This window comes from Siniperca chuatsi, linkage group LG12, assembly GCF_020085105.1.
Source record: "Siniperca chuatsi isolate FFG_IHB_CAS linkage group LG12, ASM2008510v1, whole genome shotgun sequence".
Classification (NCBI taxonomy): domain Eukaryota; kingdom Metazoa; phylum Chordata; class Actinopteri; order Centrarchiformes; family Sinipercidae; genus Siniperca; species Siniperca chuatsi.
In genome coordinates, this window is record NC_058053.1 from 4,069,406 (window position 1) to 4,094,124 (window position 24,719).

The window sequence follows — 24,719 nt, forward strand, 5'->3', positions numbered from 1 at the left end:
AACAGGGAAAAATTACACAGGTGTGTATGAGTAGATGGAATATAATGCTCACTCATTAATATAAAGAATAATTTGTATATGAAGAAGAAGCAACCTTTGTGTTAATTTAGATGAATTGAAATGTCAGTATCTTATTAAAAGATAAATGGCAAAGGAGTTAGCAGAAAGTCGGCATGTATCCATCATTAGTTTCTCTTCTACAGGACGCTGCCAGTCTGATTAAATGTCTCAGTGGCTCTCAGTGTGGCTGACACATGGCTGTCCTGAGGACCTGAGCTTAGTTATAGTCACAGTGCTAGTGTAAAGGATGCATACTACAGATTTGGTCATGGTGAAAAACATCTTCTAGATTGGATGAGTTTATTGATGCTATTTAGGGATTCAAAGTGTTAAGTGTCTTATCATTATTGTTCGGTTGTGTGTTTTAGTATCACTGTCACACCTTTAAGGTCAATTTCAAACTTTAAGACAGACAAAATTGAGACATCTGGGCCCCACTACCCACCCACCACGCCCCCGCCAATTTAGATAGGAGAGTGTCACTGTTGCAGGGATATAAGAACCATGTTATACAATACCAAAACTGTTCAAATGAATGGATTTTCACTCCTATTATTATTCTTTGTCTTTAGGGGTGTGACCATGGAGTGGCCTGGGGTGGCTCAGGCCACCCCTGAAACCTGACTGGCCACCCCACGTGCCACCCTATTATCCTAAACTATGACTGGCTAGCTGCCCGTTCAGAGGCGGGACGTTAGTTCGAACCAACTGGTTTGACAAGTATTTTTTGAATGTGCACTGGGGTTTTTTTGTATGTAGCCTACTTTTGGAGGTACAGTTTCTTTTTGAGGACGTTATGGAAGCATTATAGTACATTTGCATGGTGCCACTATGTTGTGTTGTGACACAGGAATGTAAGAAACTGCAATGTTAGTGATTAAAGTAGATATGGGAAATGGTAAATGAATGCTATTGCGACGTGTGCGTGCCTGCATGTAGGCTACTTCACGCCACCCTTACATCAGTCAGTGCCCCACTGGGCCAACCCAATCAAAACAGTCTTGATTGTCTTAGTGTGTCTTACTACTTCTATGTGGGATAATCATCTCTAAGTTTCTACTACGGTTCCCATGAAGCTTTGGGGGATGTAAACAGGAAGTATGATGTTGCATGGATTCATTGAGTTACATGGTTACACTACACTGTTTTTTTGCCCGTATTTGTTTACATTTTGGCAAATTGGCACCATTAAAAAGTATGCTGAATTAGCTATTAGCAGTGTACCCATCTACAGACAATTATCACTGGATTACTTTGATACTGAAGAAAACTTAAAAACATGATGATTTTCAGGCAAGTTCTGGAGTTAGTGTACCCAGCGTCAACGTCTGGGTCTGGCTTACAGGCAGCTTCCTTTGACAGCGGTGGTCAAGCGACCTATAGAGTGAATAAGGAGAGGGAGCGCTGGTAGAGAGAAAGCCAGTAAATCAGAGAAATCAAATGTTGTTTTCCGATTGTTTCACAGCGGTTAAAGCTGAAGTAGGCAATATTATTGCATGACTACGGTCATCCGATTTCTACGTGTCTTGGTTCCTCCCTTCCAGAGCCATGTAGGGAGGCGTGTTACGTTACGTTACAACGGCGTATAGCAGGCTACAAAACAAGCCAAAAGAAGGAAGACTTTGGAGGCGAAGAGAGAGAAAAAGAAAGTAGTGACAGGAATTACGGCTCTTTGAAGGGAGCCGGATCTTATGGCTCCGTTCCTTTCCACCGTTGTTTGTACAGAGTCGCTGCGATTGGCTAGTTACGTGCTAGCCAAGCCTGATTGGTTGTTTGATTCAGACCAGGTCCACTTTTTAAAAAAAAACTAAATACAAAGGGGCGAGTGCCCACAAACACAACATTTTTTTCAAAGGAACCCTGCAATTAAATATTGTTAGTGACATGCAATGGTCAAAATTAGGTATTTCAACTGAAATTATAATGAAATAATATTGCATACTTCGGCTTTAAGTTCTAAAGTACAGATAAACACGCCCACAGCCCCGCACGCACCGCACGGCTAATCGCTGCTACCGATTTGGTCTGAATGAAGCGGTCAGGTGACGTTAGATCATAAACCGGAAAAACCGGGGAACAGGCCGCGTTTGTCTGCTGTCCTCTGCAGTTGTCCACTATTTTCAGGTAAGACAAAAGTATCGAGTAACGAGCCCATTTAAATTTCAGTAATTGTAATTGCGTTATTTCATTTGAAAAGGTAATTAGTTACTGCTGAAAGTAGTGGAATTACAGTAACGTGTTATTCTGTAACTCTAACACGTCACTCCCAACCCTGGAAATACAGTGAGTTTATCTTTAACAGCTTCCTTCCCCAGCGTCTGGAATTCAGTTCCAGTGTGTCCTGCTTCCTGTCAGTGTCGGCTGCTCTTTATTCATGTGGTCGTTCTCTGTGACGGCCTGCTGTTTGACTAAGGGACTCTGGGAGTTTGCCTGCTGTACGTATTGGTGTGACTCCTATTTCTTTTCATTTCAGCCTGTCTGCAGTGGGGCATTTCAGCAGCCGTTAACATCTCCGAGTTCCATGTCCAATGCTAGCTAAAGTCCACTGGACCGAGACGGTGCCGATGTCCTCAGGATGTCAACCCCAGTGCTCACATTCTGTTTATTCTGAAAATTCTGTTATTAAAATTGTATCTCAGCTGGCCAACTATTGGCAGTTTTGGCACCCACTGCACACCTGGCTGCCTGGAGGGAGAGTCCTGCTCTGTGAGGTCTTTTGTGAGGTTTCTCACTTATTTTATTTTTTTATGACAGTATTTTCTTTGTTCTATTTGAGAATAAGTTTTGTGTCATTGTTTTTACATGAGGTACACATGGACATAGAGCCCTTGACATGGTAAATAGTGGCTACCTTAACAGACGTGTGTCACTCATGCTGTCATGTTTTCAGCAACTTTAGTCCTGTATCTTAAAAATTCTGACTGGACAGCACGGAAGGACTGAACATGTACACAGCAATCTTTGAGGTTACCATCTCAGTGTTTCTTTCAGTTCAAGAGCACACCCTAAACAAAAGCAGTGTGTGTGTGTGTGTGTGTGTGTGTGTGTGTGTGTGTGTGTGTGTGTGTGTGTGTGTGAAATAAATCATTTGAATGGTCATAACATTTGAAAATATAGCCTGAACTTTCTCACTTCCACTTGTGGCACAGAGTCCCGGTGGTGCCTAACTGCTGGTGTGAACAGATGAAAAAAGCTGTCTGACATGTCTGATCATCGTGGGCATCAGTGGTAATATAACAACATCACACACACACACACACACACACACACACACACACACACACACACCATACTGGCCCCAAAAATAACACATTTCTGTTAACACTTTCCAAAAGGCATTAAAACTTGGACAGTATACACAATCCAAACAGACACAGAGCTCTGAAATCATTCCTTTGATCAGACACAGCTGGCGGCACAAGAGATATTAAACCAACAACCTACCAAGAAAAACTATGGTCTGCTTCCTGGCTGCCTTGACCTTTGAACTTTCGTGCTTGGGTGCTCTCTGAGGTCCGCTGATGGCGCCATCCACGGATCCTAAAGGTTTCCGAAGGACGAGGATCATGGCCCGGCACATGAAGGCCACGCAGATCAGCACGATCATGTAGATGATGAAAGAGACAAAGATGCTGACCCTGTACATCACCCAGCGCTCCCTCAGATTTGTACAGAAGGTCAGGTTCTGGACGGGCGTATCCGCTCGTAAGGGAATGTGGCCCTGCGTCCCCGTGGCAACCAGCAGCGGCACGGCCACGAGCGCGGACACCAGCCAGGCGAAGATGATGAGGGCAGAGGTGCGTCTTCCACCCAAGGCTTTGTAACGGAACGGGTGGCAGATCGCAACGTAGCGCTCGAAGCTCAGCGTGGCTACGTTGAGGATGGTGGCGTAGCTGCAAGCCTCGAACAGGAAATTGTAGATCTTACAGGAAGCGTTGCCTGACGTGGACGTGAACGGGAACCAGATAGCACTGTAGAGCTCCACGGGCATGCCGATGAGGAGCACCAACAAGTCCGAGCAGGCCAGGCTGACCATGTGGTCGGTCACGTTCTTCTGCAGGTAGCCGTTACGCTTCAGCACCTGTGTCACCCGGATAGTGACTGAATTACCCCAAATCCCCGTCACCAGGATGAGGCTGTAGAAGACCGTCAAGAAGATTTTGATGGGTAAGTTGGGTTCAAGCTCCCTCCAGTCCTTCTTTTCTGCTATTTCCTCACTCATGGTTAGGGAGTGGTGAGCTCTGATTTTCCAGGTAGGCCTATTGATTTTTTTTCTTCAGCTTATCAGTTCTGCTGGGCGCAGTCTGTGCGATTAGAGCCAAGATCCAGAGGTGAGCAGTTTTCCAAGATAGCTGAGGCTACACTGAGTACTTTGTCTGGAATGATTCTTTAAGTTGAGTATTCCAGTGGGTGGGAAACTCCAAATCACAGTAGGTGTATCATTTCAGGACACTCCACAGTAGAAAATATGAGGAATCTTCAGTACTTTTTAAATATTCAGTGCCTTATCCCCAAAGGCCCAGTGTGTGGCCCCAAGCCCGGTCCATCTCTTCCCATTCATGATGATCAGCTGGGATCCCCGAGAGTCCTGGCAGCTCCTTGTCCAGTCGGATGGTTTCACTTCAGTCTGAGCAAAGTGTTAGCCAACACTCACGCACAAATTTCCTCCTCCCACCTACAAGGGCAGGGCAGTTAAACAAACATTACGACAGGCAGGCTGCTGAGGCCTGGTTTCATTTCTTATCAGCAGGCCTACTAATGTGCCTCCCTTTCACAGAAACACTCAAAGTTATAATTGAGATTAGAAATATAGTAAAATACACACACAAGGTGTTGCAACTTGGAAACTGATAAGAACAAAAACAGAAAAAAACCAAATGAATCAAATTGGTTGAGATTAACAATGTAGTTTTGTTTGGAGATAATGATAAAGCTGGAGAACCTGAAAGTGACATTCAGAGAAAAGTGACATTCACCTTAAACATGGCTGAGAATGTGCACTTAAAGAATGACAGGAGAGAATAACGATTTCGGGAAGTCAAAAGTGGACATGATAGTTTTTGATTTAAAAAAAAAAAAAAAAGTGCAGGGAAGTTGAAAAGTTCAAACAGGAACAGCTGAAATAAGCCAGGCATAACTGCGTAGGAGAGGTGAACACATTTTCCACATCAGTTCACATCACCAGGCCTCCCAGAGATACAATGTTCATATTAAGAAAATGCAAAGTGAACTCTTACAGAAACAGAATTATGATTGGGTCATAACATTTGGGTGGTTGAGAAACCTAATACTCTTAGAGCTCAGAGTCTGGTTTTCGTGTATCTCAAAGATAATGAATGATTGTTGGCTAATTCTGTACTTTAAACACTGAGAAGAACACCGGGCGCAGTCAGCCGTAAAGCATCCGTTTGTCATCCTTACAAAAAAAAGAACGGTTTCACCAGATTTCACCAGGCACGTAGCTGCTTCTGCTTAAACAGACAAAGCTGAAATGATGTCTACTGGTTGAACATGATTAGATAAAAGCTTGGAGTACCCTCTCACTGTGATTCAATATTGTCAGATAACGTCAATTAAACCATCGCGCTCTGCGTGGCATCACGTTGTCAGCCAGGTGTTAACTGGCAAAAGTAAAATCAAGGTTGATTGGTCATTATGATACTGAAGCCTCTTTATTTGTCTCAGCTCTCATTTGAATTATCTGCTGTTGTGTTCACGTCTGTGTGTAATTACATACAGCTTGACAAGACGTTTCTCATGTCTCAGTAATGAGGTGCTGGTGTGTAAGAGATTGTATAAATTGTCATTGTGACTTTGAGATAAACACATCCCGGGCAGTATTGTACTATGTGCTCGAAATCATTCACAGCTGTTGTAAAACGAAATAAACCAACATAAAATGGATGACAAACATAAGAAGGGCTTAACTAATGCCTAATTATATACATAACAAAACTAGTCTTGCATTGGAGCGATACGGATGACTTTTAGCCTACGTAGGGCTGGTTGTTGTATTTCTACAGTATAAAAAACCTTAGGAAACGAAAGGATGTCGAGAAAAAAGCCTTATTCACTTGAGTCTCCACTTGACACTGAAAAGATAAAAAGCCACACACTCTGCCTGAGTGCCTCAGGGAAAATATATTCTATACTCTACAAGACCTAAACTGCTTTATGTAACAGCAGGTTTTATTCAACATTTAGGCGACAAGTCTGTGACTTAATTTGATGATGAATGTGTTTGCAGGCATTCAGCAGCACACATGGTGGCCTCTATTATCTAAATTCATAGCCATCATGCAGCACAATACACTGAAAGGAATATAAAAGCTATCTTTAGAAAACCGAGAAATGTTTTCATACCACATTATGAAAGAATATGTTGTGGTTCCTTTTCAAACAAATCTCTAAATGAAATGCAGGTGCTTTTTTTGTGGCTTAGGCAAACACAAGATGACTGGCCCAAAGAGGTGAATTTGTTTGAATACAGCTCTTCTTTCAGCACAATCTGTAACTGGATAGCATTGCAAGCTCTTCTCTGTGGCCATTTTTCATGGTAAAGTTGTTTATTTTATTTGTATTTGAGTGTGTGGATTCTGAGTGTGTACATTTGTCCACCATGTAGTGCCTCAAAAACTCTACAAAGGAACGAACAAAGTACTCTAACAATCCTGCAATTCAATGCACCACCTTCTATAGAGAACAAATACCAGTTTACCATAAATAATCATATCATTGAACACAGTATGAGTTATACCTACCATGGTATAACCATAACAGCATCAGGGAGTTTCAACATGGCAATGAATGCACTTTAAAAAAGCTCTACGAACTCTAAATGCAATTAAGAGAAAATTGTATGAATTCCTCAGTCATCTGAGTCTTTACATCTCCATCTTTACATGCAGAATTCTGCAGATACATTTTACACATACACAGAAAAACACCAACAAATGCATGTAGAGCAGAATTAGGCAGATACCCACTGATATATCTAAAGATATAATAACTCTAGATGCCATTGCCCTGGCCTCCAGCACCACCGTAAGGAACCTCAGGGCTGGCTTGGGTGAGTCCTGAACCATCCCTTAGTTATGCTGCTATAGGCCTAGACTGCCGGGAGACTTCCCATGATGCACCTCTTTCCTCTCTCCTTCTCTCCTTCTCCATCTGTATGCATTTTTATGTTACTAACTCGACATCTTCTCTCTCCCGTAGTTTTGTGCTTTCTCATCTCTCTCCTCTCTCCTTCTGTCGCTTTCAGTAGGTATTTCTGCCTCCTGAGCTGCAGAGTCTGGATCTGTGGTTGTGGGCCACCTGCTGCCCCCGTGTTCCTGCTTGACGACTGCTACTACAGTTGTTGTTATTGGCTCTGTTACTAATACTGACATTATTTTTCCTATAGCTGTCATTCCTATTATTATTAATTTATTAATATTAACACTACAATTACAATTCTACTATTTTAAACCTATTTGGAACATTTGGAAAGAAGAAACTAAAAGCCAAAGTACATCAGAATGTTATCTGGCCCTTTAAAAGAGATGATGAATTGGCAGAATACCTCTCTACTGTCAGAGATAGAAAGCAGAGACAGATCCTAACCAAGTACAGGATCAGTGACCACATACTGGCAATCGAAAAAGGAAGACACAAAAAATCCTGGCAACCAAAAGAAAACAAAATATGTGGTCACTGTTCGACAGGTGAGGCTGAAACAGAGATGCTCTTACTCCTACAGTGTACAACATTCAGTGAAATAAGGAGCGTTTACTTTAACAAGTTGTTACTGAAATCTCAGATTTCAAAGCGCAAAATGAGCTCTCAAAGTTAAAAATCCTCCTAGGAGAAGCAGACAGGGCAGATCCTGCTGCCCAATATATATATCAGCATGCCACAACCTGAGGGGCAGTGAATGACCCCCCCACACACACAGTGATATGTAACTGCACAACAGACTTGATTTTGATCAGGAGATGAGCGCAAATACATGCAAATCAAATGAAATTAAATGCTGCTGCCCTGACACTTCTTACCAACATTTGCAATGTCTCTTTTAAAAGAAATACAGATATTTAAAAAGATGTTTTAATAGTGCAGTGTGAGTATGAAAACAGACTTGCAAAATAAAATGATAATTCAAGAGCTGAGATCGATAAAAAGGGGATGTTACTATTATAACCATTTTTCTTCATTAATGACACTTAAAAGACAAAGAAATAGTTCAGATATGAACAAGACAAAGAACCTAAGAAAGAAAAACAAATCATGATTCCATGAGCACCATTGACAAAAGATGAAAAAAATATATTTTGAAGTCTAATCAGACAGGAACAGTACCACTTGTAAACTAATCATCCTAAGAAAGCTTTCATACTTGTAATTGTGGAAGGAGGGTCTGATTGGCAAAAACACAGCACGTGCAATAATGAACATGAACAAGACACGTTTATATGTGTCACTTCAAGTGCTCAACCTGTTCATTTACCCTCACAGGACAGTTATTACTTCCTCCACTTCATACGTCCAGTCAATGGTGAGTGCAGTAACAACACTCCATAAAGCTGTACGCACATTTAACAGGATGAGTGGAATAACAGTGACGTTTCACCATCAACTGTAGTGTTTACATCCTGGATAGACAGTAAGGCTGCTAAAAGAAATGCTTTTTTCTCTCATCACATGAAATCACAAACAGTAAATAAATCACTTTTTGCTTAAGAAAAAAAGGATTATATACAACAGTCCAATCAATGTGATATAATATCAGTTGCAAGTAAAAGACAATTTGGCTGTCGCGCAAACTCTTCCTCTGGCATTTACAATGATACATAAAATATAAAATGATACACAATCTCTTAACAGGAATCTGTAGTGGTCATCTGAATTTCACATACAAAACATCAATAATGTTTCACTGTGTACAGTATTTACACCCATTTTGAAAAGGAAACTGCTCATCCAAGCAGATGACCATTATTGCAGCAAGGCATTTTGTAGCTTATAGCTGAAGGCTTACTATCATCTCATATTCAAACACAAAGATTATGTCTCTATCACAGTTTGTCTTCATGATCCAGTACTGTCACAGGTACAGCAGGAAACAAGAAAGCTGTGAAGGATGGGATCCTCTCTTGATCAGCTGTAGTGAGATTACATTTTTACTCATGTCTGACTTACAAAGTCTGTTTCCTTGACAGAAGAAAATTCTGATTAGTCCAGGATAGAACAATGTCTTTCCTAAAAAAAAGTTCTTTGAACTCTGAACTCAGTGACTTCAGATTTTCAAAGAAACGCACACAGTTACTCCTGTTAGTGTTATGACCAAGTTCAACATGTACTGTTTCATTTGGTCACATGACAATATAGTAATCACTGATAATGTCCAGCACCTTGAGCACCATGAAGTTTCTTTTTACACAGAAAACATTTTAACAAAGTAAAAACAGAATCTCAGTCTGTGTTGACTGACATGAAAATAAAAGTGACTTTGTAGAAATGGACTGGTGGTCTCAACACTGAAGAAAATAAATAGATTCAATAGGAGGCACTGGGGTAGTTCAGTGTCTCTGAAAGCTTCCAGATTGTCAGCTCAGCGCGATCCACATTGGCCACCTAGGAAGACAAGTTAAAAAAATGATGAGAAAATGGAGTGAAACAAAAATTATGCATACTATACTGGTGACATGTCAAAGGAACAGAAATATTTACAGACATGTATGGATACGGAATTTTATTTAGCGTTACCACTAGTACTGCCCCAAGGGACAAGACTTTGGTATTGGAAGCGTTCTGGTTTACATTTGGAGTCAGAGTAGAATTGACCAATCATGTTTGAGCGGGTTTTGGTTGCTTGCAGGTAAACAGTCTGTGTGGAGAGCAAAAGAGGCGGAACGCACTGGCTAAAATGCAATCTCGGAACCCATGGGCTATCGTCTGACGATGATTTAGCTTTTTAATCGATCTCGGAACACTAGAGATTAGCTTTTTATTAGCTTTTTTAAATTTGTCTGCATTCAAATCGTCGAGAGACGATAGCAGATGGGTTCAAAGATTGCTAATCAAACTGTAAACAATGACCAGCGCATGGAAGAGGAAGTCTTGGTCCAGATATCCGTTATCCGGATATCCACTGGCTACACCGGAAGTCCTGAAATATTGGTCATTGCCCCCAGAGTATGGGTTCTAAGATTGCCTGTGAACAGACTTTGATGTGTAAAATCAGTGGAGATCCCCTTTAGTTGATCAAAAGATCAATTGACAGTTTGCTAAAACTCACCGCCCTTAGTTACTGTTGCTACACCTGTCAAGCTTTGCATTCTAATATGGCACATATGCAGTTTACAATGATAATGGGCAGATTTGCGACTCGAAATTCACAATTTTTGAAACAATGGGTATTCGATTTCGTACATAAGTAACCAAAAGCAGATTCCTCATTTCGTTGGCTGAAGTGACAACTGTAGCATAACCTAATGCTAATATTAAAACTATGCGAGTTGGCTGTAAACGCTTTCTCTAGTTGGCTTTTTAATGTTTGGTTTTTAAAACGAGACGCCTGTTAAAGGGTCTTCAATATACACGCAGTAGCTACATACGTGATGCTAAAAGACTGAGGCTAAAAAATGCCAAACATTCGCCAGCTCCAGCCTCTCCATTGTGACGATTAGCTGCTTTTCTCTTTTTATAATCATTATAAGTGAAATATCTGGGTGTTTTTTGGCATTTTTGGACACTGAAGAGATTAAACAGTTAATCATTTGAACTGAAAATAATAATCAAAAGGTGAATTGATAATGAAATAATCATCAGTTGCAGCCTTACTTCTATGCAAGCGCACAGACGTGCACCCACACACAACCGCTCCTGCATTTGCTCTTCCATTAGACACTGCATACCCAGCAGACAGGCTTAAGTCTGTTCTACTGTTTTCATTCCCCACTATCACCTCTATTAGAAACCACATGCTGAGTTCAAAATCTCTCTCTGCCCTGCTGGCAATTACTTTGTGGGTTTGGGAGGCAGATGAGAAAAGCTTGACAAAACCTATGAATAGTGAAGAGATGTGCAACTTCACTGAGATGCAGACTTTGTGGAGTGGGTGGCCAGTCTCTGATCTAAAATATTTACATGATGATCATCCTGTCCTGCTTGTCATCTGTCTCTCTTACTCACCGCCACATCCAAACACTGAGGGCATCAGACAAATACAGATGTTCAAAGAGAAACAACTGAATTAATGCAGGAAGCAGAAATTCTGAGCCAACCATTACAAAATCCTAGTGTTTGGGATGCAAATCTACCAAAATGTTATTATTATTATTATTATTATTATTAATAAAGCTGCATTAATTGATTTTTGGCCACTTGGGGGCATCAAAACAAGCTGAAAGCAAAACATTAACATTATCAACTTATAAAGTTGTGGTGAATGTGTTAGCAAACAACTGCTTATTCACAAATTGAGCAGATATGAAGCAACATTAGCATTCATTTGGAGTCATGTTTCTGGCCACCTGACAAATGCAAGTCTAATATTTACTCTGCTGGCTGGCTCTTTAGCTGTTAAATGCTCCACTATGTTCACCACCTAGTCACTAATTTTGTCTGTTTGTCATGTGTTACGAGCCAAGTGTACAGTGGGTTTTCAGAGCTTTTTTGCTAAAAACAGCAGTCCGCTGCTGCTGGAAACAAGGTTGAGCAGAGTTGCTGAATGAAAACCAAAACAATGAGCTTAAAGATGCTAAAACGCTCTGTAAAGCTTAGCAGAGTCTGTGACAATTCTCTGTGGGTTTGTCATGAGGAGTGACCCCTTGCACTTTGTACATGGTCATTTAACCCTTGTTTATATTTTAAAAGAAATATTAGTGCAACTTCAAAAATACAGAGGATGCAGTTAGTTAAAATGTTCCCAAATTTGTCAACCGGGCTTGATTTACTGTATCTACTGTGCTTTTTAAAAAAAAAAAAAAAAAAAGCATTTAATTAAGTAATATATTTTTACATCAGAAGTTGTCACATTTTACAAATGATTTCAGTCCCATTTTGAAACAAAACTGTTGTTCTGAAATATATTTTTTCATTTCGCACGCACATTCATCTTTGCTATGCGTCAGAAACAAGGATGAAAAACAGCTTCAGATCAAAAGAAGTTAGCTGTTTGTGAATTACATTAAATTCATTGAAAAAAAGATTTTTTTTTTTATTTGGGTTTTTGTTTTTTTGCCAAGGATAAGATTCAAACAACCCAGCTGATTCATGTATCTTCACATTTTCACACACACACACACACACACACACACACACATAAACAAACACACCAGTCAACAACACACAGGTCAAAGTCAGGAGGGGCTGAGTGATCATTTACTTTGTGTTTGACTGCTGGGATCACGAACAGAAGCTTTCTTCGTTGGGGGAGATGGTGTGTAACGGAATAAGGCTTTCACACTGCTCACTGTCTTCTGGCAGTCTGTGGGTGGAGGGAACGAAGTGTCAATCATCATCACAATTATCATCTTGACAGCCATCATTATTATAATCATCCCTCACCAAATGGAAACAAGCATTCACAGAAGAATGGACAGAATAACTGCCGCAGAGAGGAAATTCAGTCAAGCATGTACATCTGATTACAGACTTAGCTTAGCGATGCTGTGAGTTACTAATGGAGTCTATTGTCCTTGTGAGAATGTCAGAAGAAAAGACTAAGTGTGTGTTAAGAGTTAAGGTCTATTGATTTTTAATAGGTCACACACCACAATACAGTGAAACAACAACTATTTCATACTTTGAAAGCTTTACATTTTGTCACAAACTCACTGCATGCACAGTCGTGTATAAATTAACTGTGTGTGTGTGTGTGCAGAAATAACTTCCATTTGCCTTTAACAAATGGAACTCATGGAAGCAGCATTTTCACCCATTAAGCTTGCGTGTCTGTTTACACTCTTTCTGCAGTTGCGTCAGTAATGCCATAGTAACCACATTTGATGCTATGGAGGCAGTCCATTGGAAAATGACTCAATGTGACTAACGACCGTCTGAAGAAAGAGAGACACCTGGAAATGACTGTTGTGGTGATGATATAGTAATGTGATTAGTCTGATAAGCAGTAGGCGATTTGAGGGGAGGATGTCATCCCCCTTGTTAGCAAAATGACCAAAATCCGTCCCCCTTGTTAACCTGCTCAAAAGATGCTGTGTTTTGTCTTGTAGTGGCGCTTCACATTGCTGCTTTTAATAATCACCACGATCTTGGAACATATGAGACATACTGGTTTTGAACTGCCTGTGGGAAGACTGAACATAAGAGTCTGTCCATTCTTGATTAAAAGCTCTGTTTCCGCTGTCTACTTTTCTCTTTTTGGAGCACGCCATGTCAAATTATTTCTCCGACTCGTCTGTGTCCCTGTGTCTGTGTAGTTCACTCACTGACTTGAATCACAATGCTTATCAGAATGCACAGATTTGATTGGCTGAGTAGCATCACGTGAGATGATTTACAACGCATGCAATTGGTCTGTGAGTTTCCTGGGCCGCTAAATCAGTGTTAGAAAAGCTGCGCCGGTTAAAATAGAGACGCTCCTAACAATTCTCCATAATTTATCTATATTCTCTACAGCAGATGGGGAAAGAGAAAGTGCTGTAAGCAGCATGACAGAGGCCAGGTCAGAAATTAATAACGCTTGGAGCAAAAGTGCCCTTGAATGCTCAAACCTTTATTTTTTTTTTTTGCTGTTCTCACTTTTTTTTTCCAAATAAAAAAATCTTTGTGCCACAAAGTGAGTGTTTATTTAACAATATAATGTAATAATCAATTTTTTTCAGAGTTTAGTAAATGCCCCTAAACATCAGTTCAAGGGGCAAAAAATAGGCTACCTTCTTAAAAAAAAAGCACAAGGAAGCCCTCCTCGGGGTTGCTCCCATTGGGCCATCCACCCTGTTAAAAATTTACATTGCCTACTGCTGAGGAGATAGATTCATCTCCATAGTGGCTGTTTTTGGACCAGTGGTTATGCATGCCTTTGGTGAGTCAAGTTTACTTTTATAGCCTAATATTATGTTAGACTATTCATTTTATGAAAATTAAACTGCAGAGACTTAAAAATGTGCTCGTGACAGATAACCCTTTTCAGAGAGCACTTCATCACTGTTATGTATTATAAAAGTTACATTGTTGTCATTTTGCAATGAGGTTGCAAGTGTGGCATATGGGGTATTTTGTGTAGTTGCCCACTCACTTGTAGCTACATGTTATTTTATATACAGTATATGCACTTTATTTTGTATCTTTACAGATATCCCCCCCCCATTTAATTTAATGCATTTCAGTCACAAGAAAAACTGGGTATATAAGCCTTGGGCTTGCGCTGCGTTCTTCAGTTGGCAGTTACACCCAGAGAGTAAAGCCACTGAAGACAAGCCAAATCATTGTGTCTTTCTTTCTTTCTTTCTGGTGGGTAAATGTCACATAAGCATTCATACAGTTTGTCAGTAATGTAGGCTTTCTCTTTTGTGTACCGTTATGCATTGTAGATGTTTAGTTTGTAGTTTGTTAGTAGTATCTCTAGCTGATATCCTGTTTACCTCTGAATTCGGTGTTTCCTGCAAATGAAGACGTACACTCTCCTCAGCCCCACCAGGACAGGGTCCCAGTTGTTGTAGTGGCATAAGAGTGTGGCGATGAAGAAGGAGAGGAAGACAGGGACCGCCCCGGCAAAAAACAGCCACGAGAAACGTACCTATCCACACACACATATGGAGGAAAGTATCCAGTTGCAACTACTGTCCTTTCTGGACTGCAGATTCTTAGATTGATTTATAAACCTATCTTCAAATTTGACAGTTCCTTTAACTCCCAATTTAATATACATTTTATTTATTAACATTTCCGGACAATCCGGCAATTGAAATTGCTGCTCACATTAACCAGACTTTTCATTTTGCAATCTGCTCTGACCTACTCGCCTCAAACTGGTGTCTTGCTGATGCAAACAAAAAACATCATGAATCTGAAAAATTTCAGTCTATGATTCTGGTACCTGCAGCGGGAAACTTACCTTCTGCATGCAAATATCTGCCATAATAGAGAGCGGGATGGTGAGACTCAATGCCAGAGTCCCGATTAAAGACGATGTGAGGAAACAGCCCCTGTGGAGAGAAAGCTGCATCACTAATCACAGCATTAAAACGTTTTTGAAATACTGTATATTCTTCAAACTGAAGTTCTTTTAGATTAGTTCTATTGAACTAATCAGAGAGTGAGTTTCAGTATAGAAAACAAAAATTGTCATTATACAAAATGTAAATTGTGATGATTTGGTGCCACAGTTGTGACCTGAATAAATTATGGTTCAGGTGCTCACCAGAGCCAGAGGAACTCTGAGAGAACGGTTCCAATGAGGCCGTTAATGAGGATGTACGTCCACACCAGCTGGCTGGGAAGCTCAAAGGCCTCGAAGCCCGTGTAGTGGAGCAGGAGGAAGCCAGGCCACAGCAGCAGCAGGTTGAACAGACCCACAAACCCTGAGAGACACACAGAAGCTCCAGCTCAGACAGCTCTAAAGACACCTTCTGTCAGCCGCTGTGGCAGCAACTTCATGGAATAAAAATAGTTATACCGTGCAGGGGTCTCTTATTTTTCTGGTCACTGAGTGTTTCAGTACAGAGATAGGGAGCAGACATTGCTAAGAATATTGTTAACGACTGAAATAACTACAACAACTGTTAAACATTTTAAAAAGATATTCTGTGCATTTGCTTACCAAAGAACATGGGAATGTCAAGCTTATCCTCCCGATCCACTCGTCTCTTGATCATTACAATGTAGACAGCGTACAGCATCGCCCCAACCAGTGACCACAAAGAACCTTCAAGAATATTTACGTACATTTGGAAAGAAGGTTTCAGACTATATTAATTCAGCATTATTTGGCAAGAGAGTAATGTTCACTACACAATAGTGACATGAGAGAGTGACAGATGCTCGCTGTCTCCATGGTTACCTATGACGCCTTTCTCATCAGGGTTGTCCATGCTGGAGAAACTCACGAGGGCAATACCTCCCATGCTGAACAAGAGAGAGACTACATGAACTGACTGATTCCAATTTACAAGGACTATTTCAAGACTTACATTTTTAAAATGAGATCTAAATCATCATTATGACAAAATATCTCAAGACCCCTACAATGTTCTTATATTCCAGCCCAGTATCCATTGGAATAACATCCAAATTGGACAATTCTGCACATCATGATTTATGTACAGTGTCAATGTTAAAGTGCCAAAACAGGAGGTTGTGCGTGCTTTATGGGGTGGGGCATCTGAAAAAATATATGTATCAGGGATGCCACAATAGGCCATGGTCAGGGGGTTATGCAATGAGATATATTGGGTTCAAAGTTTATATTTTGTTTAGAGGAAAGGTCAGGGCATGGCAAAAACATTATCCTTCTGGGTACCATGAATATTCAAGACTTTCTTCAAATCTGGCCAGTAATTGTTGAGATATATTGTCTGAACCAGCCACAAATAGGGAAAGGCATTACAAGATTTTGATTGGAGCGGATTCAGACTTGGACCATAGTGCATAATCAGAGTAGCTGTATTGTGTTTACACTGCTTGGATACTTATCAATGGCCACTTTAGGAGGAAATTACTTTGAGAGAACTACAATGTCTGGGTCAGACTCTGATCAGTATGGTGAGTTTAAATACACAGCTAACAATACTTAACAAGAAAAGGGTTGGATTTGGTAGATTTGGGAGGACTGAACTACACTGGTTCATCATAATCAAAGGATAAGTCACCAAGAATTTCAACTTCATGAATTTCAACCACTTCCCCAAAGTGGATGGATAGCTTTTTAGAAAACAGAAATAGAGATGTAAAGCATGGAGACACATTAGGCAAACACAAATAACAATAAACAAAACAATACATCCACTCGTGCAAATATGCCCTCAGCACTGAAACCTCCCAACATGCCCTTCACGGCTAACGCTTTCATTCAGCCCTTACCTCAGAGCCACAGCTAACAGCTTGGACAAGGTGAAACGGTCGCTGCTACTGCTTGGAAATATGGCTGCTAAGATAAGTGTAAACAGGCCTGAAGAGGAAGAGAAAGAACAGAGGTGACTCAGTGGCATCAGACAGCGGACAGTCCAGTAGCAGCAGTGGGTATACTTCTCTTTAGGTTAAATTAATATATGACGGCTGACACTACCTAACCAGCAAACATTTTCACATTTTCCTTTAAACCAGTTTAGGGACAAGAGTCTCGCCTTCACATTTTACATATTGTCATGAAATTTCACAGAGAGAGAGAGAGAGAGAGTCACCTGAGCTGGACGACAGAATATTAACAATGGCAACCTGCGTGTCGGACAGCGCTTCCTGATAGGACAGGTTAGCCAGGAACCACTGCAAGATAAACAGAGGCAGTGATGTGACATTTTCTACCCGGAGTGGACAAAATGAGAAACACCTAATGGCACAACTGCCCTGTGGTAAATACCATCTCACTTACCTTATAAAGTCTGAAGTTTTAATTCAACTCACTGTTCAATCTATGGGGCCCTAGTTTGTTGTGTGATTAAGCAAGCATCCCATAAAGTGACTCAGTCTTAACTTACGCAGGTTAAAAGGAGGACCAAGGGATGTCCCCGTGGCTTAGGGGTTAAGGCGCTGACCATGAACCACAACGTCCCCTGTTCAGATCCAGCCAGGGAGCTTTGCAGCATCTCCCTCGCCCTGGTTTCCTTTCATCTCTCCACTATCATTATCTAATATTGGCATAAAATGCCCCAAATAAGAACAATAATAATAAAAACAAAAAGAGGGCCAAGCAGTTGCTGCCAGGAACATCTTCAAATTCAATAACAACACATAGCCTCAAAAATTATAATGTAACACATCTCTGACACTGTAGCATTAAAAAAACTTGCAGAGTATTTATTTCTGGGTTGTAGGATTGTATTATAACATAAGGTATTCGTGTTTCTACATCCACCATTTATACTGTAGAATTGAAGTTAATCCATCAAAATGATAAGATGCCAATAATATCAAAAATCATAGAAGGAAAAAAGCTAAATATAATGTGTAATCACTTGTGTATTGTGACAATGTAATAACCATTTTCCAAACATTTTCAAACCTTGGCGTATAATTCCTGAACTCTTTAAGGTCTTGAAGTGATCACATTTTTATATAAGTACCAGCTAAGTACATTTGTCGCCACCTGGCTAGCAAACAACACAAACAGAATGATCAAGTGTGTGTGTTATTCATTATGCTTTATAAGAAGTGACTACAGCAAGACATAAGAACAAGGCACAGGACAGGCGTTGCTGAGCAGGTCCTGTCCCCATATGGTTAGTATGTTGTTCTACCAGAACGTGCATGAACATGTACACCATTAGCATGGTGGAGTGGGGACAACAATGCATGTACAAAGATCTGTAAATGTTTGAAGTACAGAAATGTATTTAACACATTTGTGAAGCCTTAATCCTGCAATAATTGATTTTTTTTTTTTTTTGGCCACTTGGGGGCAGCAGAAACAAGTTGTGAACACAACAGCAACACATCATCACCTTTTAAGATGACATGACAAACTTGTTAACAAAGAGTTGCTTATTTACACATCCAGCAGTTATTACAACATTAGCATTCATTTAAAAGTGTGTTTCTGGCCACCTAGCGAACATAAGTCCAATATTCACTCTCTTTCAGCTAGGCCTGTCACAATAATTACTTTATCGACTTATCGAGGTCAGCAAAAATGATCTAGGTCATGTCCATATATCGTGCAATATTGCCCATTGTGTTTCCATGTTTATTTGGATAAGAAGATCACCAACATTTTAGCCAACATGATGCCAGAATAAACAGCAGGGTTTTCCCTACATTATAAGACTTTGGCACAACACCTGAGCGTTTTTTTTCACAGCGCCTAAGCCGAATGAACAAAATGTTTTAAAAAACAACGCTGAGTCTGAGACACGTTTTGCTGTCATTTCTGGTCGCACTGCTTCTGTCCTCTCATCGTCTGCTCTCTGTGTCTGAGTTTCACAATGGCCGGGGCTCAGACAGCTCAAGTCCATTGCTTTGAAAGGGTGTACTTGCATTATTATGCTATGCTATAATGCTTTATGTATTTGTTGTACATACATGAATTTGGTAATAACATAATATTTCTATTTTTGAGACTGTGGCTTTAAGCTATCTTCTGCTACTCCCCTCTTAAAATAAATGGAATATTTTTCATATCTCATGTATTATGCAGCAACAAAATATTCAACACATAATCATATATAATTTCATACAGCAATGTAAAATCAAAAGCTGCCTTTTACTCACCACAAAGCAGAAGAAGAAGCTGATTTTGGCCACATCAGTGATGGTTAGCTTGCCCACTGTGCGCAACATGGCCTCGTGGTCCTTGGCAGCTGGGTAGGACATGCGGGACAGTTTGGCCTCCAGGGCTTGAGTAGAGGGCAGCTGACGCACCTCCATGATATTACTAAAACGCACCCGCTGCTTTTTGGAAGCTGCTGGGAGGTACAAATGGAGAAAGGAGTGAATTGACGGAGGCAGGGAAAAAACAGGTTTTATTGAAATGCCCAGACACAGAAAATGTCATGTAATTGTGAGACTCCATTTCTATTTGCAGCAAGCCAATCATTTCATTTTATTACACAAAATATCACTCTTATCAGGTGCTAATGCATGACTGGGCTGAACACAAGCCTTGTCATTTTAAACATGTGAATGCAGCACAACCGAAACCTGAGAAACCCTAATAAACTGTCTCAGAACCTTTACTGTGTGGCTTTGGGCTCTGGAGGTACATTTCAGCTCTTTGAATTGAAGTCAGTTACGGCTCCCCTGAACTGCATCACTAAAAAGTATGGAAAAGCCAAAAGAATAATCAGATTTTTCCATTCCACTGCTTCTGTTCATAATGTTGTTCTCATTATGATGGTATGTGAAAGAAGACAGAAAAGAGAAAAGGAAGAACTGAGTCTGAGGGTCACCCAAGAGGTCAGACAGAGGTTTCTCATGTTCAATATTGTATTTCTTTCATATTGGCTCAAAACAATGATTTTATCTATTTTCATAGCTCACCACTGCCCTCTGTTGTTCAAATGTTATTTTTCATAAATAATAATTGAGGTTATCAATCACATATCAGTCAAGCCTACTCCTGTGGTCTTAGTCACTTCAGAGGGGGGGGTGTAGAAACAAGATCATAAATATGCTTCATGTTATTTTTTTTTTAAAACACAGACAACATCAACTGTATACTCACAAGATTCACAGTCGCCAATTAAACAATTTGAATGCTCAGCTGGTACGTCCTGGAACTTCACAGGAACATACAGTGGTTCACTCTGCACAAGGGTGAAAGAGAAAGTCAGACATTTATAGTTGTTAAAGTAAAGAGTTGTACACTGTTGGTAAACTAACCCCAAAAGTTTCATTTTGTACCATTTCTGTAAGATTGTCATGATCTAAGCTAAGTCAGTGTTTACTCCACTGCCAAACTGGTAAAAACTCCAAAAACTGCTTGAACATATGAGTTAGTTACACTTGTAGCACCTTCAACTAGTTTGCTGTTAAGAGTCATCATTTTCTCTGCAATTAAAGTACGTACCAAGCAGTTGTTCACAGTGGTGTCAGTGGTGCAGGGTGCAAAGTAGGCCTCGGCATCAGCAAACTGCAGAGACACGCAATTCAAACCATCAACTTATAAACATTCTGATTCTGACTTTCTGCTGCGGTGACTGAACTTCCCCAAGAGTCATTTACAATTCGATCTTGTCTGAAAGCAAAGGTTCACAGTTTAAAAATGCATCATTTACGAATGTGCATACCACAAAAATGGCTTTATTTGCAAAAAACTAATGCAGATGTAGCTAAGAAAAATAAAGTCAATAAACCTGACAGAAGGTATGGAATATGATACTGTATCATTGAGGTTGTGAAATGCACAGTCAAAAATGTTTGGAGAAAAAACTTTTTTAACCATACTGCCCCGTGTGGTGAGAGTTAACTACTTACAAATGCAGAGTGCCGGCGTTTTAGAGTGCCAGTGCACTGCTGCCTCCAGGGCCGCCACAGCAGGAAACCCAGCAAATAGAGTACAAACATGGAGGTCTTGGTGAATGTGCTGAAGAAGGGTTTGTTGTACTCCTGCCGCTTGAAAATGTACTGCGGGAAGAATCAACAGGAAGAAGCTGTTAGGGTAACGGCTTTTATTGGTTAACTGATCTGTTGCAGGCTGGAAAATCTACACTTTATGCTTTCAAGCACCACTTGTGGTTTCATCTGTGCTCTCAATTCAAACATGTTTAACCTCACTTAATTTGCATTTCAAGTTTGTCAAGTTAAATATAGTTCTTCCTAAGAGCATATCAATACTTTCACTACTCCACTACTTTTCAGAAGGAATCGTTGTACTTTGTACTCCAGCACGTGCCTGATAGCTGTAGTTGCTGTTGTATCTTGTTTAGTTATTCCTTTAGTTTTTCTGCAAGACATTTTTGAGTATTAGCGGCTGGATGTTTGCCGCTTGCCTGTTGTCTTCCATATCTAGCTTCTTCTGATCACTTCTACTCTGCTTCAATGCTCCTTCTCTTGTAATGGTGCCACTGCCACAAGAAATCAACTGGCATCCGTTTAAGATGTTTATGTTTGACACTGTGAAATGGTCTATAGTTTTACCTATCCAGCAGTTCATAGAGTAATTAGAGGACCTACAATGTTTAATACTTAGATGCTAACACATCAATAATTTAATACTCTCAAATAGGATCAGCTGTCAAAACGACTTAACACTTTACTACTAATAGTTTACTTAAGCAAAAATATGATTTTGAATTTTGGACTTTCACATTGCAGTATTGATATTTACTAGTTAAGGATTTGAATACTTTATCAACCACTTGTTGGGAGAGAGAAGGGCAAAGTGATGTCATACATTGGGGCACAACACAATAAACCACAAACAAATATATCAGGTTCACACCATTGTCTGCTGATCCCAGAACATTTCAATGCACTCTGGTTATTGAGTACATCTGTGCAGCCTCTTCTCATTTCATGACAGTTGTGTCATCTCGTACTGCAACCCACCTTGCAGCAGCACATGTGGAAAACTGACTGACTGTGACAAAGTCCTTACTGAGGTTAGCTCAGAGGAGGCTACCCAGATGACATCCACCAGCAGGAGTATCACCACGCCCAGGGCCATCCGCCTCCGCTGGGCTGCAGAGCTACCCTGAGAGCTCATCCGGTTCATGATGAACACCCACTCCATCAGTACACTGGTAAGAGATGCACTGATGAACAAGAACATGTTGAAGTTACAAGATATTCAGAAACTGGCTCACTACTGAACCCAGCATTTACAAATATAATTAATAAATGAGTTTTCTATTAAAGTGACATACTGCCAACAGAATTATAGATTATTACAAGAAAGCAAAACAATATTACAGTTAGTAAGCTCTGTGTGTCCCTACTCAAAATGCAGAAATCGTACAAATATTATGCATAACTTCTTATATGGACTGTTGCAGAAATTCAATTATGGCAGCACATAAACAAATTCAAATGAAATTTGAGCTGAAACAACTAGTCAACTAATCAATTAGAAAAATCAATCAATTGGACAGAAAATTAATCGCCAACTATTTTGATAATCGCTTAAGTCATTTATCAAGCCCTGAAAACAAACAATGGGGGCCAGCTTCTCAAATGTGAGGATTGGCTGCTTTTCTTTGTTTTATATCATTGTAATTTGAAGATCTTTGTGTTTTGGACTGTTAGTCTGACAGAAAAGGCAATTTGAAGGTGTCACCTTGGGCTCTGAGAAATTGTGATGGCCTATTTTTCTCAATTTTCTTCCACTTTGTAGTTTAAAGATGCTATTAATCAATTAATAAACAAACAAAAACAATAAAGAACACATTAAGCAATGAAGAAAATAGTCGCTATTTGCAGTTTTATTTGAAATAACATCTGCAAGTTCTCTCTAATCATGCAGGACTGTGAACACAGCAACCATAGCCAGCACAAGTCTGTCAGACTGTTTGTTGTCCAAGAATCACCACTGTCTTTAGGTGAAAATCCTGAAGGCCACAGTTTAAGTAAGTAAGTGAAAGGTAAGATACAGTACATTAGGGGTAAAGGCAAATTATGACTATAATATCCTGGCAGAGCTGAGAGAAACTTTCAAATAACTTTTTTTTTTTTACATGGTAATACACACCTGTTTACCAGCAAAATGTACACTCTGAAATGTTCCTTCCAGATGCCGGCTCAGATTCACTGTGTAACGCAGTGAGTCTGGAGCAACCAGGGGACTCACACTTAACACAAACCTGCCACAAAAACAAAGCAGAATATAGTAATGTTACCCTGCACTTTCCGTTCCGTAAATCCAACCACTAGGAACTTGCTACCGCTCAAATAACTGAAAGTATGTGACTCTAAAGCAACCAAAGACTTATTAAAGAAAAGAAAAAATGTTTGCATCTCTACTTTCCTGAGTCTTAAATAATAGTATAGAAGTAAGCTAAGTGCCAGCTAGCTAAAATGTCAACTGTGGGTGGTGCATTGTAAACAACTTAAGCTACTGTAAAATAGAGCTGTACTGTACGTAGCTACAAATTTTAAGGGTAAGCTTAGTTAACATGCTATTTCCCATCTGTAAACGGGTAGCTAAGCTATGTGTAAATCCAATCACATTTCTCGTGGTCACATGAGCCACTTCAACCCCTGAAAGCTAGCGGAACAGCCTGCAAGCTAGCTCTTTAAGTAGCTATTAAATTGGTACATACTGGAGGTCAACAAGTAATGCAATACGTTATGTTTCAATGTAACGTTAACGCTAGTTGACTGACAAGAGTAGGTTCAGGTCCAGCTTATCTGTGTAGTTAACGTTAGCAAATAGCATCGCTGTGCTAACGTTACGTTTACTTTTATTGACGAGCTAAGCGCTAACAAGCTTGCTTGATTAAGTGATCAAATTCTTAATTAAAGTAGTCTTTTTACCTGAATGCGAGAAGGTGTCATTAAGTTTGCACCATTATTGACTTGTCTTTTCATATCCTGCTGAAATTTCGACAAAATCACAGTTTTTACGATAAAATGATTGACAGCCCAGTGGTTGTAAACATTAGCACACCCTCCCCCCTTCATTATCAGGTGACATCACTTATGTGGTGCAGAGACTTCTTCTTCTTTGATATTACTGGCGGGCTACAAACCAACGTTAGAGGTGCATGCTGCCACCTACTGTCAGAATCAGAATCAGAAATAAAAAAGAGATACACTACTGTATCGGAGTGTGTAACATCATGACTTTAACCAAAATCTAACAAACGACGAGTAAAAAGAGTAATAAAAAAACTTCATAAAGAAATAATATTCTAGATATTAAACCTGTTTCTTTTACTTATTTGAATGAAGCTGTTTATCCCCGGTCTCTAACAGACCTTTGATGCTCCACTCCCTGCCTCTTTCTACACTGAACCTCCTACATCCCATCAGCACATGTTCAACAGTTCCCTTGCAATTACAAGTCTCACATTTATCTGACACTGACTTTTCATGGTATACAAGGTAGCACTGAGTCCTGTGTG

At 40.1% G+C, this 24,719-nt stretch overlaps 2 protein-coding genes across 4 annotated transcripts in view; both read right to left on the minus strand.

Moving 5' to 3' along the window:
- The window catches only part of gpr39 (G protein-coupled receptor 39), a 37,697-nt gene extending 30,492 nt beyond the window's left edge, over positions 1-7,205 (minus strand). The window contains exon 1 of the mRNA XM_044217161.1: positions 3,505-7,205. Within this exon, the coding sequence (XP_044073096.1) occupies positions 3,505-4,282 (778 nt within the window). The 5' untranslated portion in view covers positions 4,283-7,205. The remainder of the gene's footprint in view (positions 1-3,504) is intronic.
- Positions 7,206-8,134: 929 nt separating this feature from the next.
- LOC122885777 (solute carrier family 35 member F5-like) lies at positions 8,135-24,304 on the minus strand. Of its 3 annotated transcripts, none has more exons than XM_044217375.1 (16): positions 24,130-24,304; positions 23,345-23,456; positions 22,256-22,412; positions 21,133-21,282; positions 20,726-20,788; positions 20,381-20,462; positions 19,429-19,619; positions 17,406-17,487; positions 17,086-17,173; positions 16,067-16,131; positions 15,827-15,931; positions 15,428-15,587; positions 15,122-15,212; positions 14,649-14,803; positions 12,431-12,532; positions 8,135-9,675 (listed from the first exon to the last, which is right to left on the minus strand). In XM_044217375.1, exons 3-15 carry the CDS (start codon positions 22,388-22,390, stop codon positions 12,451-12,453), a joined length of 1,449 nt encoding a protein of 482 aa, XP_044073310.1. In that variant the 5' UTR covers positions 22,391-22,412; positions 23,345-23,456; positions 24,130-24,304; the 3' UTR covers positions 8,135-9,675; positions 12,431-12,450. The 3 variants fall into 3 exon arrangements, with proteins under 3 accessions (XP_044073310.1, XP_044073309.1, XP_044073311.1); XM_044217374.1 differs by having other exon boundaries at positions 19,429-19,622; positions 24,130-24,303; XM_044217376.1 differs by lacking the exons at positions 22,256-22,412; positions 23,345-23,456; positions 24,130-24,304 and adding an exon at positions 22,100-22,233 and having other exon boundaries at positions 19,429-19,622.
- Between the last annotated feature and the right edge of the window lie 415 nt (positions 24,305-24,719).